The following is a 17843-nucleotide window of genomic DNA, read 5'->3' as shown; positions in this document are numbered from 1 at the left end:
GGTTTTCTTTTTGCACAATAGTTGGATGGAAAGAAACATTCCTGCATTTACTTTCACATCACAGCTCAGATAAAAAAAAACTAAGCAGCGAAGGAGTTGGAGGGAGAGGGTTATTGACTTATCCGAAGATTAACCTCAGGGATAAAGGTGCTTAATCTGAGCCTGGCCGAGGAGAAGAGCGCGGGAGATCACCATCACGACCCGGCGATCGAGGAACGGAGATCCAGACTTATAAGAAGAGTATGAAAAGTTCTAGATGGTGAGGTGAGGTGAGGTTACGACGAGGTTACAGAAAATCCTACTGAACTCCATTACGCATCACACACACACACACACACACACACACGATTCCGTCTGAATCTCTCTCAGATCCTTTTAGATCAGAAGTTTCACACAGCGACTTTAGCGGGACGGCGAGTTCTCCAGGGTGTTCGACTTACATGTACATTTCCAGTACCAGTTACGTTTCCGATAAAAAACACCACAACAGAGAAAGTAAAGAACACCATACTGTCTAAAGAACGCTGGAAGAACCTTGAGTGGGAAGATCGGTGCGTTTGTGATGTTGTCATTATGTTTGATTCGATCAGCTGAATTTAATCACATTTTTTTTCATCGGTTCGCGCAGCATAAAATCAAGATTGTTTAAATTAAAACAAACGCCACATTTCGTGATTGCTGTTTGATGATTTATGCTTCCTGATTCTCCTTCATGCCAAACAGGAGATGTTTCTAGACATGGCATATGCTGCATTTTATGTATTTCGTTTTTATTTATTCCTTGGTGCAAAAAGTCACCAGTTACTTAGCTGTGCAGCTACACACCTAGGGTTTTTGTCCCTAATTTAGTCGTGTCTGAACCCCCCCCATCACTCACCCCCCCCCCCCCCCCCCCCCCCCCCCCACTAGGGGGCTCCCACATTAAGGCTACTACTACCACTCAGTTGGGAGGGCCAAAGACTATAACGTGTTTCCTCCGAACCACGTGACGCCAGCCGACCTTATCTTTTCGAACTGCTTGCTCACATACCGTTGGGGGCGGCGTAACACTCAGAGGACAGCGCTATCCGCTCCTTGCGCTTGTGCAAGCTCACAGACGCCCCTGATTGGCTGCAGAGTCTTAATTAATGTGGGAGCACCAAGTACCTCTCATCCCTCCCCCCTGAGAGAGCTCGGCCAATCAGCTCTCTCTAGACCTCCGGCTGCGAGAGGTTACAGGTTACATCAATTAACAGTTATGCTGAACTGTTACCAAACACACAGTATGAATGCAGATCAATTCCTGCTTTCTGTTATCACCCAGATGAGGATGGGTTCCCTGTTGAGTCTGGTTCCTCTCAAGGTTTCTTCCTATTACCATCTCAGGGAGTTTTTCCTTGCCACTGTCGCCCTCGGCTTGTTCATCAGGGACGATCTGACCCTTTTGATGCATGCACACTTACATTCCATACAAACTTAAATAATTCTTTTGATTGTGTAAAGCTGCTTTGGGACAATGATAATTGTTAAAAGCGCTATACAAATAAAATTTTATTTAATTCAATTACAGCATCACCCGGAAATCAAACTCGCGACATTCGGATGATAGGGCGAGTGCTTTGCCACTGCACTACTCAGAGGCACAAATAATCTCTGTTTTCTGCCAGACACATTTCGAAGCAGCGCTTCATGTTCCTGAATGTACCAGCAAGGATATCGAGGAGGAATAACATTAATTTCATGTTGGATGTTTTTCCTCAAATCTTTACAGTCAGTAAAACCAGATTTTGCAAATTCCGTATTTTTCCTAAATACGGTCTGGCTTTGTTTAAATGAACTGGTGACCCAATAGCCGTTGGAGACGTTCCGCTCATAACTGTACACCACCGGTCTGATGAGAAGTTAAGTGACTGAGTGTCGAGGTACGATGGCTGACTGACCGGCAAGTTGGAAGCTCCATAAACTGAGAAGCAAACTGTACGTGGTTTCATTCAGATTGCTTTGTCCTAGTGAGATATACCTTTATTCTTCCCACAACTTTCTTCGTTATAACAGCAAAGAAAAATAAATTTACAAATAGAAAATAGGGACAGTACAGTGTAGGAATAATAAAAAAAAAAAAAGAAAAACAATACAATAGTTGCACTTCTAAACAAATTGCACTAGAACAACAAATGCTTTTACAGAATATTCAGGGCCTCTTTCAAAAAAATCACTTTGTACAGTATATGGTACATTTTAAGTTGGACGAGCCCCCAAAATTGTTACGTTTAAAAGCTACAGTATGAGTTCTGTCCGCCGAACCTTGAAACCGGTCCGAAACCGGTTTGCCGGTCCAAAACCGGGAGAGAAACAAACACACACACACACACACACACACACACACACACACACACACACACACACACACACACACACACACACAGTGTCGGAATGTTCTCTGGTTTATTCACAGAGAAGAAGATGTTGATGTGCTGAACCAAACCGCGCCCTGAGTGAACACGTACATCTGCTGTATCAAAGAACATGAGCCATTTGTATGTTATAGAAAAAACCCAGGAAGACAAAGTGAAGGAAAAGTTTATAGACATCTGGAGGAAGTATTCAAGTGAACAAAGAGAGTTAGAGAGAAAATCAAAAAACAATAACATTTCAGCTCTTTCCTGTAAAATGAAACGACGCTTATCGTCGTAGAACTTTTAAGATCTTCTTTGCTCAAATCGACACCTTTCGACCAATCAGAACGCAGGATTCAACAGCACCGTAGGGTAATTAGTACACGTACAGCGAACACAGGTTGCTAGCGCGTATGTGAATAACATTCAGTGTATGTGAAAGAATGAATGAATGAATGAAAAAAACTATAGTAAAGAATTATGTATAAAATGCTAAAACAGTAATACAATATTTAAAGCACATGTAATAAAACCTCATGATTCACCTGCAGAACAACATGAAACAGGAAGTGACGTGAAGTGACAACATGACGCCACGTTTTTGGGTTTCTGAACCAAACCCTGGTTACGAGAATCAACTCTACTCCCATTTTAAAAGGTTCAGGGATCAGGCCCGAATTGTGCAGACAGCCTCAGTAGTGTTTGTGATTGCGCGTGTAGGCCGTCACGCTGTAATGAGCGGAATGAACGCGCTCGCGAGAAGGACCTGCTTCCTTTCAAGGTTCGTGACAGTAGCCGTGGTTAAAAGCACTTACGTGCAAATAAAAACATGTAAGCATGCCATTTTATTCGATGGTTATTAGTCTGTAATTGCAGTTTGTACGTGAAAAATGGACCAAACAAGCTTTTAACGGTTAAACGGCGGTAACTCTGCGCCTATAACCCGAGGGTCTGGTTGCTCCTGTTCGCTTTCTGAGACGACATTTAACCCAGAGCGGCCTGTAAACACCGGGCGCATCAGCGTAAGTAGAAGAGTGACCGTAACCGTCCATACAGCCATCCCCCGTTTGAGGCAGCAATTATAAAATTGCAGGCAGGGACGCCGGCTCGTTACCGAGGCCGCGCTGCTCTCAGCTTAATTGGACGCCGCGTCCGAGCGTCATGTCACAATCAGACCTACAGTATTGATCACGCCGATCCTCGGCAAGGTGCGAGCGAACGGCGGCAACACAACCAAAAGATCCAATAATAGCGATTTATTTATTTATTTATTATTTTGTGGAGAGGAATGGGAACGGACGTGAATAAAAAGCCCATTTGTGATCTCCCTGATCCGCTCGCCCGCTCTCTAATTTCCAGAAAGTTCAGATCATTAAAAGCAAATAAACAAGCGAGCGCCGGCTGAAGGAATTAGAATGATGACGGCGTATGAGCGCCAGCATCAGACACATTAATCATCCCACGGCGTTCAGACTCAAAATCCCTCAACAAACCATGATAAATTACAGGGAGGTTCGGAGGAACAGAATGTTACACAAATCTCTCCCATATGTACTGTACGATTCATCTCCCGCTCCATACCTTCATGCACACACACACACACACACACACACACACTCGAACGCTTTGGAGAAAACAGGATGCAACCGAACATGAACATGAATACATGATGGAGAAGGAGACAGATGTTTGGATGGGGGAGATAAGAAGTTTTTAGTCGCGATAATATCTGCACATGTTTAATAGAGAGCTATGAGTAAGTTGAGCGATGGCGGGGAACACTTAACGCTTAGGCCACGCCCACTTCAGGTTCCGATGTAAGTCAAACTCATTAGGAGGAAAAAAAAATTTAAAGCCATTTTTTGAATTGACATTTGTTTTACAAGGAAATAGGGTGCCAATAAATTTGAGCAAGCACAAATTGGGGGAGTGTCAGAGACCTGGTTAGGCCACGCCCTCTTTAGGTTCCAGCACAAGTCAAACTCATTATTGAAGGGGAAAAAAAGCCCTTCTTTGAATTGACTTTTTTTTTTTTTACAATGAAATGGGGTGCCAAAAGATTTGAGAAAGCACAAGTCTCACTGAGAAAGGATTTTTTTTTTATAAATAATAATAATAATTATATATATATGTAAAAAAAAACATTTTCAGGATTGCTGTAATGCCTAAAACATTTTTTTATTCTTTGAACCTACGTTTTATTTTAAAGTTCAAGTGAAAACAAATTATTAAAAATAAATAAATAAATAAAAATCTTTCATCGACACGAGCGTTTTCTTTTTCTTTCCAGCAAACTGATTAATTGAGTGTGTTTGATTTAATAATCCAGAACCGGAACACAGAGAGTAATGCAAGCGTAAAAAAACCAACACTAACAAATGCAGATAAGCTGACACACACACACACACACACACACACACACACACACACACACACACAACGGCGGAGCATCACTTACCCTGAGCTGGTTGGCGTCACAACTCATTTGCTGGCCTGGAATCTGTCAAAAGAGACACACAAATTATAGTAACACATTACACACACCAAATACTGTAGACCCCCCAACTTCCCAAACACACACACACACACACACACACACACACACACACACACACACACACACTTACACATACATATGCACTCACACACCCTTACCCACACACACACACACACACACACACACACATATACACACACACAGCGAGTAATTACAAGTCAATCAAACAGAGCAGGCCGAGGAGCAGGAAAATGAGATCTGTCAGATTCTGTACAGCCATGCAAGGGAAAAAATGCATAATAAAAGGCAAGACAGTTGTTTCCATGCCAGTGGGAGACATGGCACGGGAAGGAGGACAGCGGCGGGAAATGCATCAAGGTGCAGGTCCATTCCACATGCCATAAGGTACCGGGTTTCACGCAAAAAACAAGTCCAGGATCGCTCCAAAAGAAAAAAAAGGAAACAATACGTACCTAATACTAATCTTAATGATGACCGAACATCGAGTAAACCACTTTGCGTTGTGTTGTTATAGGAAACTAATCAACACTACGAGCAGAGTCACCATGAGGCACTGTCATAAACTAGAAGTTTATCATTTTCTACCAACAGCACGTCCTGAAGCGTTCTCTTCCTCTTACACACCAACAACGACAGCTTCCCTTCTGACCGACACTGGAGACTCCTTCCTTACACAGAACACCAACACTCCGTTATCGAAATCATTCTTCGAATGTTACCATGGAAACGATAAGAGACCGAAATGAGCCAAGACATAATCAACACCTTCTGACCAATCAGAACGCAGGATTCGACAGCGCCGTGGTGTAATTAGCACACGTACAGCGAGCGCAGGTCCGGCGGGATGTAATGACGTAACGTAGCGTTAAATAGACAAGTCAGGTCCCGGAGACACAAACACACAAAAACATACACAAACACACTTTTACATTCTTTTATTCACATCGTAATAAAGACACACAGAATCATGCGTATGAATAAAACGGAATACATTTCATTTTAATTAATTTTTGCAAATGTTCATATTTTTTTTAAATGCAGCATAATTTAATGACATTAAATGTTTGTGTATTTAGTTGTGTAGCTTATTTAGTAAAAGTAATAACTAAATTAATAATAAAGAATTATACTGTATATATAATTAAGAATTAAAAGCACCTGTAGTATTTAAATATAACAAAATATTGAAAGTGTAATAATACATTTATAAATATATAATAATAATAATAATAATAATAATACACTTTTTTTTGTTTTATGGAATAAATATAATTTAAAATATTTAAAAATATATATTACTGTGACAAAATAATAAAAATACATTATAATATTTTTATCTATTTTTGTATCTATTTTTATGTTTGTGTTAGTTAAATGTAACTAAATGTGATGTGTTTATAGCTAAACATCACAGAATCAAACTGAAGAAAGATAAACAGACCAAACATTATTTTATGTAGTAAAGATATATTTTAAATAATAATAATAATAATAATAATAATAATAATAATAAGAAGAAGAAGTAAAATAGATTTAATTTTAACTTTAAACACCAATTTATTTTAAATAATTTGGTATATTTATAATTAAAGAGTTTAACCTTGCACCTCCAGTGTCGAAGGTTCGATTCCCTCCTCTGTGTGTGTGTGTGTGTGTTTGTGTGTATGTGGAGTGCATGTTCTCCCCGTGCTTGGTGGGTTTTCCTCCAGGTACTCCGGTTTCCTCCCACAGTCCAAAGACATGCAGATTAGGTTAATTGGTGTTCTGAACTTGCCCGTAGTTTGTGTGTGTGAGTGTGTGTGTGTGTGTGCGCGCGCCCTGGAATGGATTGGCACCCAGTCCAGGATGTACCCCGTCTAGTTCCTGCAGTCTCCTTGCAGGGGCTCCGTACAGGTTAAGCGGTATGGACGAGTGAATATTTTAAAAGCTTGTTTGTAATATTATGACAGGAAAATGTAAGAAAACTAAAACAAAGAGAGTCAAGCCCATGAAACCAATGAGAACCTTCACGCCTTTCACCCTGACGTCACTCTCTCCGTCTCACGGAGGCGACTCACTCGGGCCGTAACAGCATTAACGGTTTCACGTTGCACTCAGCTCGCCTGGACAGCGCATGTGTCCACCATTAGTCCGGCTTCAGAGTGCTCGGGAGTAAGATTTCATCATTCACATACTGCAGGAAACACCCGGCATGAGGATTAACACACACGCACACGGACACACACACACACAAACACACACACACACACACACACAGAAATGGAAAGAAACTCAAGAGCGTGGGATGTGATAAAGGACAAAGAGAACATCGAGGCATTAAGCTTTGGAGCAGAAAATTCTGGTGCATCAGAAACTTTGTGCCAGCAGTTTACCCAGAATGCACCTGTCTGGAAAAGCCACACAAACGATACGAGGAAATGAAGCACAACCGGCGGCGCCTTTCAACGAAATGAAAAAGTCATTAGCTGAAATTCTTACACATTTTAAAGCTGCTTCTCCTGATCGCTGTACGAGCATGAATGAGAGAGAGCAGATGAGGAACTCCAGCTCGGTCAGAGGAAACTTCCACGACATAACGACTGTTTAGCTCACGTGAGCTGTCAGAGTTTTACAGACCACAAATAAGGCAGATTTTTGTGTCAAATTAGACAATAATATTTAAAAAATAATATTCGGAGATTTTAGTTATTTGCTGTTTTATCATTTAAAAAATTATAGATTTTGGAAAATTATTCATTTGTTGGAAAATTATCTTTTATAATAATAATAATAATAATAATAATAATAATAATCAATTATTATTAATATTGTTATTTTATTTATTATTATTATTAGTAGTAGTAGTATATTTTAGTTTTAATAATATTTGCTGATTATATTTATTTGCTTTTTATCTTCAATAAAAACACAACAATATTACTAATTATATTTAAAATATTAATATTAAAAATAATAAGTTATTAAGTTTTTGATATGTAGTGTTTTTAATTATTTATTTGGTTATTTTCTTAAAGAAATTAATTAATTAATTAGCACTACTACTACTACTAAAAATAATAATAATAATTTGGTTAGTTTTTCATATTTGGAGATTTTATTTATTTCTTTGGTTATTTTCTTTGTGCTGAGCAATAATTGAATGAAAAGCAGCCAGCAGATACATCGTGAACATTTTTTGCTTTCACATCCCTTAAACCTCATTTAAAACGTCCCCAAGAGAAGGTTACTGTAAATCTGCACCAACAATGTTGTGTTTTCACCAAATTACTCCCATAACAAACCAAACAACCAGCCCTCGCCAAACACCGCCGCCGCCGGGGGAAATGGAGCGGCCCGGTGTATTTGTTCTGTTTGGTTTTTAAACTGTCCACAGTAATCCCGCCTGTTGGCTCGTACATTACAGCCGCTAGTTATCTGTACAGAGCTCGGCCCTATCGACTGCTTTACGGTCGGCCCTTAACCACGACTCATATTTGTCCTGTCTTTACGTATTATTTTCAGAGCAGAGTGTCGATATCGGGTGTAAACTGTTCGAGCACTCGACCAATTTAAGGTGCTCGGAGGCGCAGCGATCGCTCACAGGAAACAGCGCGGCTTCAAACAGCACCACAGAGACTCGCGCGCGGTAATGACTCTTTCCACAGGAAATCGAGAGGAAAAAAGGACGAAAGGAGAACAAACAGAACAACACGGCGTGAAAGGAAAATAGAGCATGCTTGGGTTCTTGTAACTTTTTCCTTCTCGGGCCGTACCCTGGGACACACTCGCTCCTGTTTTCCTTCTTTCTCTAACAACAAAGAGCACACGGCGGACTCGCTTTGGGAATCAGCAGGTTTGTCATCATGAAGGTAAACGTCGTCTAATGAATGGAATCAATGCAGGAAGCAGCAATTCATTTGTGAAACGTGAATCAGTTAATCGATCGAATCAGGCAATTCATTTGGGGAACTGAATCAAAGTGAGTCACTGTGGTCAATCAATTCTTCGATTTATTAATTCAGTGAGTCAGTCAGTATAATAAATCAACTCATTAGCGAAATGTGAATCAGTTAATCGATCGAATCAGGGAATTCATTTGTGGAATTGAATCAGTGAATCAATAATCAAACCAATCAGTTATTTGCAAATGAATCCATTTTTAAAATGCAACTAAAATGACTACAATTTAAAAAATATATATTCATTAAAAATATTCTTGATCAATGAATCATTGAAAACAAATTGAGTTATAAAATGGGCAAAAAAACTAATGAATTCATTTGTAAAATGTAAATCAATGAACAAATAAATGTATTTTTGTGCTTGTATACAGTATATACAGTATACAGTACACTACGGCCCAGAAGTGTGGGATCACAAACTACTTTGTTTTTGTTTAGTCATTTATTTTTCACATTCTACAACAATACTGAGGATTTTAAAACTATGAAATAACAAATACTGATTTAGGTTATTATGTAACAACAACAACATCAACAACAACAACAATAATAGTCAGTTGTTCTTATAAGACATGAAGGTCGGCCGTTCTGGAACAGTTCTTACAGGAACAGTATCGTGTCGAGTGCGTTTGTAAAACCCATCAAGCTCCATGATGAAACTGTCTCTCATGAAGACCTTCCCAGGGAACACAAGACCAGAACTGAGCTCTGCTGCAGAGGAGACGTTCATGTAGAGTCACCAGCCTCAGAAACCACCAATTAAACTCGAGCAGCACCTCAGATTAGAGCCGTTATGAAGCTTTACAGAGCAGAAGGAGCAGATATACATCTCAATATCAACTGTTCAGAGGAGATTAGAAGACATGAAGTTAGAAAGTGATCCCAAACTTTTGAGCCGTAATGTGTGTGTACGGTTTATATAAAACAAACGTACTGATTGTCCAATGTGACTCAATGATTCAGTAAAAGAACAAATGAAGAATGCGAAGTGTGAATCAATAAAACCTAATTTATTTATGGAAATGTGAATCAGTGACTCAGTTGACAAACAATTAATTTACGGTTTGAGAACGAGTGAATTGATTCAAGAACAAATTAGTTACATTTGTGGATCATAAATCCATCACTGAGTCAATATAATGAATTAATTTATGAAATGTGAATCAGGGATTGAGTCATAAAAAAAGATTTTTAATGAAAGGTTAAATGTGAGTTAATGAAAAAAATATTTAACAAAATGTGAAACGGGAAATTAAAAAAAACGACGATTCTTTTGTGGCATGTGAATCACTCTTTGTTCATACAAAGTTGGGAATCGAACCCAGACCCTAGAGGTGGACGGCGACAGCACTAACCCCCACCGCCGCCTTCAAAATGTGAATCAGTGAATTAATAATAATAGAAGATCTGATTCAGTGAATCATGTGAATGAGTCATTGATCCATCAGTGAGTCAACAGGAAAAATTAATTAATTTGTGAAATATGAATCAGTGATTCAGTAAAAGAAGAAATGAAGTGTGAAATGTGAATCGATGAAAACAATTCCATTCGTGAAGTGTGACTCAATGGATGAAAGATTCAAACGTGAATCGGAAAAAGAATAAACTGATTCCGGAAAGGCGGATCAATTAAAACGGATTCATTAAAAAAGATCGAACAATTAAACTGTGAAATCTGAGACGATGAATCGATTAAAGAACAAAAAGTATTAGTTGGTAAACGTGTTGATGTGAAGTTTCAAATATAATATCAGCGTGATGAACCTAATCAATACCGGGCTTGACCGCATTATTGCCGAATCTGATTTATCTAATAAATAAGTGACGACTGTTGTCATTCCTTCCATCGATGAGTGACTGATGGATAAGTAAACGCTCAAGTATAAAGTTTATTTGATCGGATATTAAAGTAGATAAAACACACCCAACCGCACCTCTTCACAAAGGTTTGATTATTTTAATGAATTATTTTGATTGTTTGTAATGTTGCAAAAACTAAAACAGTCCCTTTTTTTTTTCTTTTTTAAACCAGGTAACCACAATGGAGAGCTCGGACTCCGGTCCTTCGTCCTCCAGCGGCTTCCCGGCATCTTAGCCATGCAGAAAAAGAGCAGAGCGAAGAAAAAAAGAAGAAGAAGGGGTAAAAAAAAAAAAAAAAAAGCAGGATAACTCTGCTGACTCCAGGCGAAGGGACACGGCCGAGCAGAATGGGCTTATTAAGCTGACACAGTGGAGAGCACTGAACTGGTCTGCTGGAGAAGGCAGGAACAGTGCAAATAATAAAACGTGTGGTGTGTGTGTGTGTGTGTGTAAGGGAGGGCTGGTTAGAGACAATGGCAAAGGAAAGCTGCGGTGCGAGTGAAAATCAATCCGCTGATACTGTAAATCAGTAAAACAGAGCCATTGTTGTAAGAGCTGCATTAAAAACGCATAAACGCGTGCCAGGGAATGCGATTCCTGCGTCGGCCATTTTAGCCCGGAATAAATATGCATGTTAAGAGAAGAAGAAGAAGAAGAAGAAGAAGTGTGCGATGGGAGTGTGCTGGAGATAGAGTTAATTTATGCGGCCCTCCTTTGAAGCGTAATGAGAAGGGAAGGGGGGGGGAGCGAGAGAGAGAGAGAGAGAGAGAGAGAGAGAGGAAAAGCGCGCTGACCAAGCACAATTCCCCATGCGGTGACGGCTGCTGCAGTGCACTTTCGCAGCACTCAGCTTATGAGAACGCGGCCAGATCCCAAGCCTTTTTACACTCCTCGTCAATATTACAATACGCCGGCCAGCGTGACTGCTGTGCTTTTACAGTGTGAGTGTTCGTGTGTGTGTGCGCGCACGCGTGTGTGTAGAGGCTTCTGAGATAGCAAGGCAGCACGCAAGATAATTACTGGACTGTGCACGAGGCAGAAACGCTGAGTGAGAAACCGCTGGCATTTCCTCAACGTGGCCTTTTTACATACACAGGCACATGATGAATCACCGACCAAGCGGCGCCGAATTATATTAAGTGCTATAGAATACAGGCTTCTGGAAATCAGCATTCTGTAAACGCATCATGTGCGGGTGAGAAATGCAACACCGGGCGCTGTGCTGGTTGAGGAAAATAATCAGCGGTGTGATGGGTATTCCTTTAGCAGAACGACACCAAGTGCTGTCATGGATGAAAAGCATTATTGTTACGCAATCATGTATTGTTTAGTAGCATTGTGCTAGCACCTCAATCGTTAAACGAGTCTAAACGCGGTCCGTCCCTGTCCCCGTCCTGCACGTTCGTGTCTGTGCAGGTGAAATACGCCCTGACGTGTCTTTTAATTGAGGCTCTGACCCCGAATTCCCCGGGGGCGGACCGCCAGGATCCGAGCGTCCCTCTGAGGTCCGCGGCAGACCGCGATCCGTTACTGCGACCGACCCGAGCAGCGAAAAGCCAATAGAGAATACATCAAGTTCTCAATTATTGGATTATCTCAATGCGATATCATTACCGCTGAACGTTCGCTCCGATCATTGATTGCGATTTTCAATTTCGCTTCACGACTAATGCGAGTAGCCCCGCTGAACCATCCTCTGATGAGTTTGGGACCCAGTCGATATATATCCTCGTGGCTCAGCGCGGGTTTTATAGCCGGGGCAAAATATTTTTCATCTGCTCGTCTCATGCTTCTCAATTATTGGAAAGAGCGGCACGCGAGCTCATCTCGCAGGCAAACCCGGGAAAAACCGCGTGGAACTCATTTACCATTCCACATGCAAATATGGTGGAAAATGTGGTGAGACAGAACCTCCCTTAAAACACGTCTCGTGGCAAACGAGACGGGTTTGTGCGATGGGTTTGTTCTCCAAATGCAGGACTATTCGCTTCAACCTAGTGGACATGTACTGTACAAATAAAAATATTGGAAATCACAACATTGAAGATAAACACAGAGGTTCAGGTGCAGGTTCACTTTTCTCCTCTTTGTAGGTCTGAACTCTAATTGATTTAAAAAACACTTTACATAGATAATTAATTCCTTCCTCAGAACTAAATCGACGCCTACGCTAAGATTACATCACACCGCTGCCTCGGGAGAACTTGTTCAATCTTTATCACGACAGCTCCGTCATCGATATTTGTCATTAACACATCATATCGTTTAGTAGCGTTTACATAAAAACAAAAAAAAAATGTAAATATCCGAATACGGCATGTCATCGGGCGCTTCGGATCTAGCAAACCTGCTTCCTCGTGGATGACTCCAGGTGCTAATTGCAGCGGTAAATCATTTATGCCGAAGCAGACGATCTGTGTCAGGGCAGAGGAATCTTCCGGAAAAAAAGGTCTCGCTTTGCAAATGATACGTTATAAATTACCCTCATTTGCGTTAGCAGCCGTGCGTTAATCCGTACCGCGCTCGTGATAGAAAAGAGGACGCGGGTAAAATCAGTGCGAGGCTGGAAATGGTGGAAAGGCTTAAATGTGCTGTTTGATTTCTAAGGCCAAATAAATAGATAAACAGATGCCGGTGTCAAACAGGAAGGCAAAGAAAACTCAAATAGACACTCTTTGCAGCCGCGGTGAACAGAAAAGTGTTTGTGAAGAGTGCTTATTTGAGTTAGTGGACCCTTTATGTTAACTTGAACCAGTCTGGTCGTCCCCTTCTAAACCTTGAAGGATATTTTTTCATACGATTTCGGTTAGTCTTCTACACCACCGCGAGAGCCTGTTCACGTGCAGAACCCGGGAGATTTCTAAAACAGTCTAGATATGGACTTTAAGTGATGCTCCTGATCTGCGTTCGTGTGATTCCTACTTTGATTGTACACATGTAGACTTGTTCACAATTCTAGAGAAATGATTAACATCATTTTTTTTTTGGCTCTCGGACTTTCGGACACCTGGAATGTTGTCCGAGAGATCACTCCTGCTCCTCTGGCTTCCGCGCAGCTGCTGGGATTTTCCGTATATCCCGTATCCGGATGCAGCCAGTGTACGCTTTACTCTGGCACGAAGCCTGAGCCTGTAACTCAAGCACGAGGCTGGCTTCAGGAGGAGTTAAAAACGAGCGCTGTCATAGAGCAACTGCGAGCCTTCGCGATTTATTCGCCCTCCTTCCTCAATTAATTATCCTGTTTTCTTAAGCAGTCATGCTGACCAATGACTCGTGCAGAACTTTTAAAATAATTAGGATGGCACTAGACCATATTCCGCAACTAAGAACCATCCAAAATGCATCACGCTTCTGAGCCCTAATGCTCTTTCGCAGAGGAAGAAGCTCATTTGTCAAAAAAAAAAAAAAAAGCCACAATCAGAGCAGACGACGGTTTGAGCCGAGATCGAGACAGGAGGAAAAGTTTCCAAGCGGAAATGGACGATGCAGTAAAGATGGCATGGATTTGGAGATGTGTATCTAATCAGCGGTTAAAATGTTTAGAGAGGTGTCTCAAGCTGCTAGCCGAGCGATCAGTTACCAGCGAGGAGAGTAATATGCTTTCCCGGAAGCCGCGATTTCACAGCGCTCATTTATTCATTACGTCCGTAGGACGCTCTTAAGTGCATCGAGAGCTTTTTAGGCTAAGCAATGAATCGCGCTGCCAGTCACGCCGCGTCGCGGAGGGCTCCGTAAATCTGCTGCTAGCACCAGCTAGGCTAGGACGTCAGGACTGATTCGGATTCACAGCCGTATTCATGTCACGCTTTCAAACATGACGGCGCCGATGTTTCTGCAACGACTTCCAGCCGTGACTCCGGGATGTAAACACAGCACAGTGTCTGTACAGATCAGGGTGTGTGTGAAGGAAAGAAAGATGGTCAGAAAGAAATAGAAAAATTAAGGAGAAAGATAAGGAAAAGAATAAAAATAGGCATAAGAAGCAAAAAAAGAAAGAGAAAAAGAAAGAAAGAAAGAAAGAAAGAAAGGAAGGAAGAAAGAAAAAGAAAGGAAAAGTAAAACAGGAAAATGATAAAAAATTATTTAAATTAGAAAGAAAGAAAGAAATGAAAAAATTAAGGAAAGAATGAGAATAGCCATAGGAAACAATTAAAGAAAGAAAAATAGGAAGGAAGAGAATGATAGAAAGAGGAAAAAGTAATACAAATATTTAAATTAGAAATAAAGAAAAAAGACAAATAAAAATAGAAGAAAGATAAAAATAGTAAAAATAAAAGAAAGAAAGAAAGAACAAGAAAATAGAAAGTACTATATTATAAAAATACAAAAATTTGTTTGTACATAAAAAGTCTGTGCGCTTTACAGTAGAGTTTTAGACTTTTTTAGATTTGAAATGACAAAAAAATTCAAAAAGCAGTACAAAATGCTCCAACACACACACACACACACACACACACACTGTGCTGAAGCTGATCGCCATAATCGAGAAGAAAAAATGGAGAAAAGTGTCACCCCCCCCCGCACACACACACACATACAGACTCACACACACGTTCATGTTAGAAAGACCAGCTAAGAGAAACCATTGTAAAAGACTCAATTTAGTTTTAAAGGTCAAATATCCAGTCACCGCTGAGGAGACTAATTAAGTGCCCTTCAAAGCCCTGGGAGTCCATATGAATAGATAATAGAACTGATCCGTACCGCGGCCAGGAGAAGAATGAGCGCCGGCTCGTTTGCATGCAGCTGCCTCGGCATTATAAACGTCCTCAGCGGGAACGGGCTTATGTTAAGCAAACAGAAATATCACACCGGTGGCCGTTATCATTTTGCGCCACGTTTCAGTGACAGGCGGGAAAAAACCAAAGAAGTATCTCTTTTAAAGAAGCATCTCTTACAGGACCTACTCGGAGGGGATTCCTCCTAAATGTCCTTCCATATATGGTATTATTCATTATTATGGGATTATTCAGGTGTTCATAAACGGATACTTTTTTACAAAAAAAGAAAAAAAAAAAAAACTTTTCGGTTCGTTCACTGTGGACGTGGAGAACCTCGAACCATCCAAAGAACTGTTTGGAAAGAAACTGGGAACATTTACGAATTAACCACGACCCTTCAGCCAATCACAGACAAAGAAATTGTAGTGATAATAAAAATGCTAATATAAACAAATGAAATCACAATTTTAAAAATTGTGTTAATTTCTGTACGGCGTAATTTAAATAAACAGGGCTGCTGATTTCTGGATTCTGATTGGCCACGAGGTGTTAATTCTTTTCCATTTACAGAATCTTTGACAACGGCGCGGCTTTATGTAAATATGTTAGCATTTCTATAGCAACAGTTCGCTCAGAGGTGCGTGAATGAGGGACGTGCTAACGTACGGAAACAGATTTTTATGTAAGTGGACGTTTCAATGTTTACGTAACAGGAAGCCGTTAAAAAGCAAACATGTTTTGTGTGACGATTCTGGTTGCCATGGCAATTAAAAGTTCTCGCCACGTCCATCTAACGAGACGTCCTTATAAAACAAAAGGTCTTTTTTGTTCGCCACCTTCCGTCTTTGTTCTAAGAGGACTACGGCAGATGGTGCGGACGTTTCCCGTCGTGTCAGTTGGTTGGTTCGGAGGCGCGGCTGCAGCGCGACTGGTGGAGAGGTCGTGGCTGTGGAGCGTCTTTCCCCAGGGCTATAGGGGGCTCAATTAAGGGCAGAACAATGGCCTCGGCTCACTTCAGCCTCTCACTTCAGCGAATCTGCCAGAGCTGCAGCGAGACCTCTTTAATCTCCCCCGCCTGCTCGGGCTGGCATTCGAATCCAACCTACAGAGGGCACGCAGAAGCTTCGGACAGCCGCGGCAACGCTGCAGCATCCCACGCAGGCCCGAACACGCCGCGGGCCACAAGCATTCCAGCTGTTCCAGCTGCCTCGTGATAAAGTGATGGAAAAACTCGGAGAAGAGCATGCGAATGAGTTGAAAATGTTCTCCTGTATAACAGAGACAAAATGTAAAAAAGACAAAGAAAAAATAAAAAGAAAGAAAGAAAGATGAAAAATGAAGGTAGATAACAGAAACAGGACAAAAGAGAAAGAAGGAAAAAATTAAAGAAATAAAGATTAAAAATAGAAAGAAAGAATGAAAAATAAAAGAAAGAAAGAAAGAAAGAAAGAAAGACAAAGAAAAAGAAAAAAATAAATGAAATGATGAATGAAAAAGAAAAAAAAAAGAAAACTAAAAATAGAAAGAAAGAAAGAAAGAAAGAAAGAAAGAAAGATGAAAAATGAAGGTACATAACCGAAAAAGAACAAAAGGGAAAGAAGCAAAAAAATAAAAAAAGAAAGATTAAAAATAGAAAGAACGAATGAAAATAAATAAAAAAATTTATATAAAAAATAAAGTAAAAAAAAAGAATGAAAGAAAGAAAGAGGAAAAATGGAAAGACGGAAAATAGAAAAAAGAATGAAAAATAGAAAAGGAAAAAGATAAAAACAAAGAAAAGAATCAAAGGATAGAAATAAACAAAAAAGAAAAATAGTAAGAAAAAAGAAAGAAAGAAAATAGATAATAGTAAAAGAACAAAAGGGACAGAAGGAAGAAAATAAAAGAAAGAAAATTTGAAAATAAAAACAAAGAATGAAACAAAAAGAAAGAAAAAAGTGTAAAGATCACCAAGTTAGTGATAAATAGATTTAATAAATATTTAACTTGTATTATTAGTATGTCACATTGTGTGTTTCTTGACTTCACTACTACGGCTCTGTCTTGCGGCTCAATTCGCACCTACATGTACGACAAAACATTTCCCAGTGATCCTGGACCCAGATCTTGTTTGATTCACTTCTCACAGTCAAGGCGATTCAAAGTCGAATCACTTTTCCACTTGGGAGAACACACCAGGGTTCCGCAGCATCCAAGGGCCATCGACTTACATAATTCATAGGCATTTTCGTCAGCGTTTATTCCTGCATCGCCATTAAGAGGCCACTCATCTGGATTTCGCCTCTCAGCAGCCAAGGATCAAAGGTCAATCCCTTCACACACACAACATCACGTCTCTCTTGAGGTTCGTCTCTCGTGCCGTTTCCAGATTCTCTACGCGTTAACCCTGATAAACCCTTACTCGATCACGTCTCCATGACAACCAGCC

General features: G+C 40.3%; 1 protein-coding gene across 1 annotated transcript in view; it reads right to left on the bottom strand.

Annotated features, from left to right (window-relative positions):
• rbfox1 (RNA binding fox-1 homolog 1) overlaps positions 1 to 17843 on the bottom strand; it is a 283330-nt gene that overhangs the window by 167732 nt on the left and 97755 nt on the right. Inside the window, exon 2 of the mRNA XM_053514709.1 lies at positions 4834 to 4875. Coding sequence (XP_053370684.1) covers positions 4834 to 4875 — 42 coding nt within the window. The remainder of the gene's footprint in view (positions 1 to 4833; positions 4876 to 17843) is intronic.

Source organism: Clarias gariepinus, chromosome 16, assembly GCF_024256425.1.
Source record: "Clarias gariepinus isolate MV-2021 ecotype Netherlands chromosome 16, CGAR_prim_01v2, whole genome shotgun sequence".
In the NCBI taxonomy this organism is placed as follows: domain Eukaryota; kingdom Metazoa; phylum Chordata; class Actinopteri; order Siluriformes; family Clariidae; genus Clarias; species Clarias gariepinus.
The sequence above is the reverse complement of the archived record's forward strand: the minus strand, read 5'-3'. Positions and strand labels throughout refer to the sequence as shown.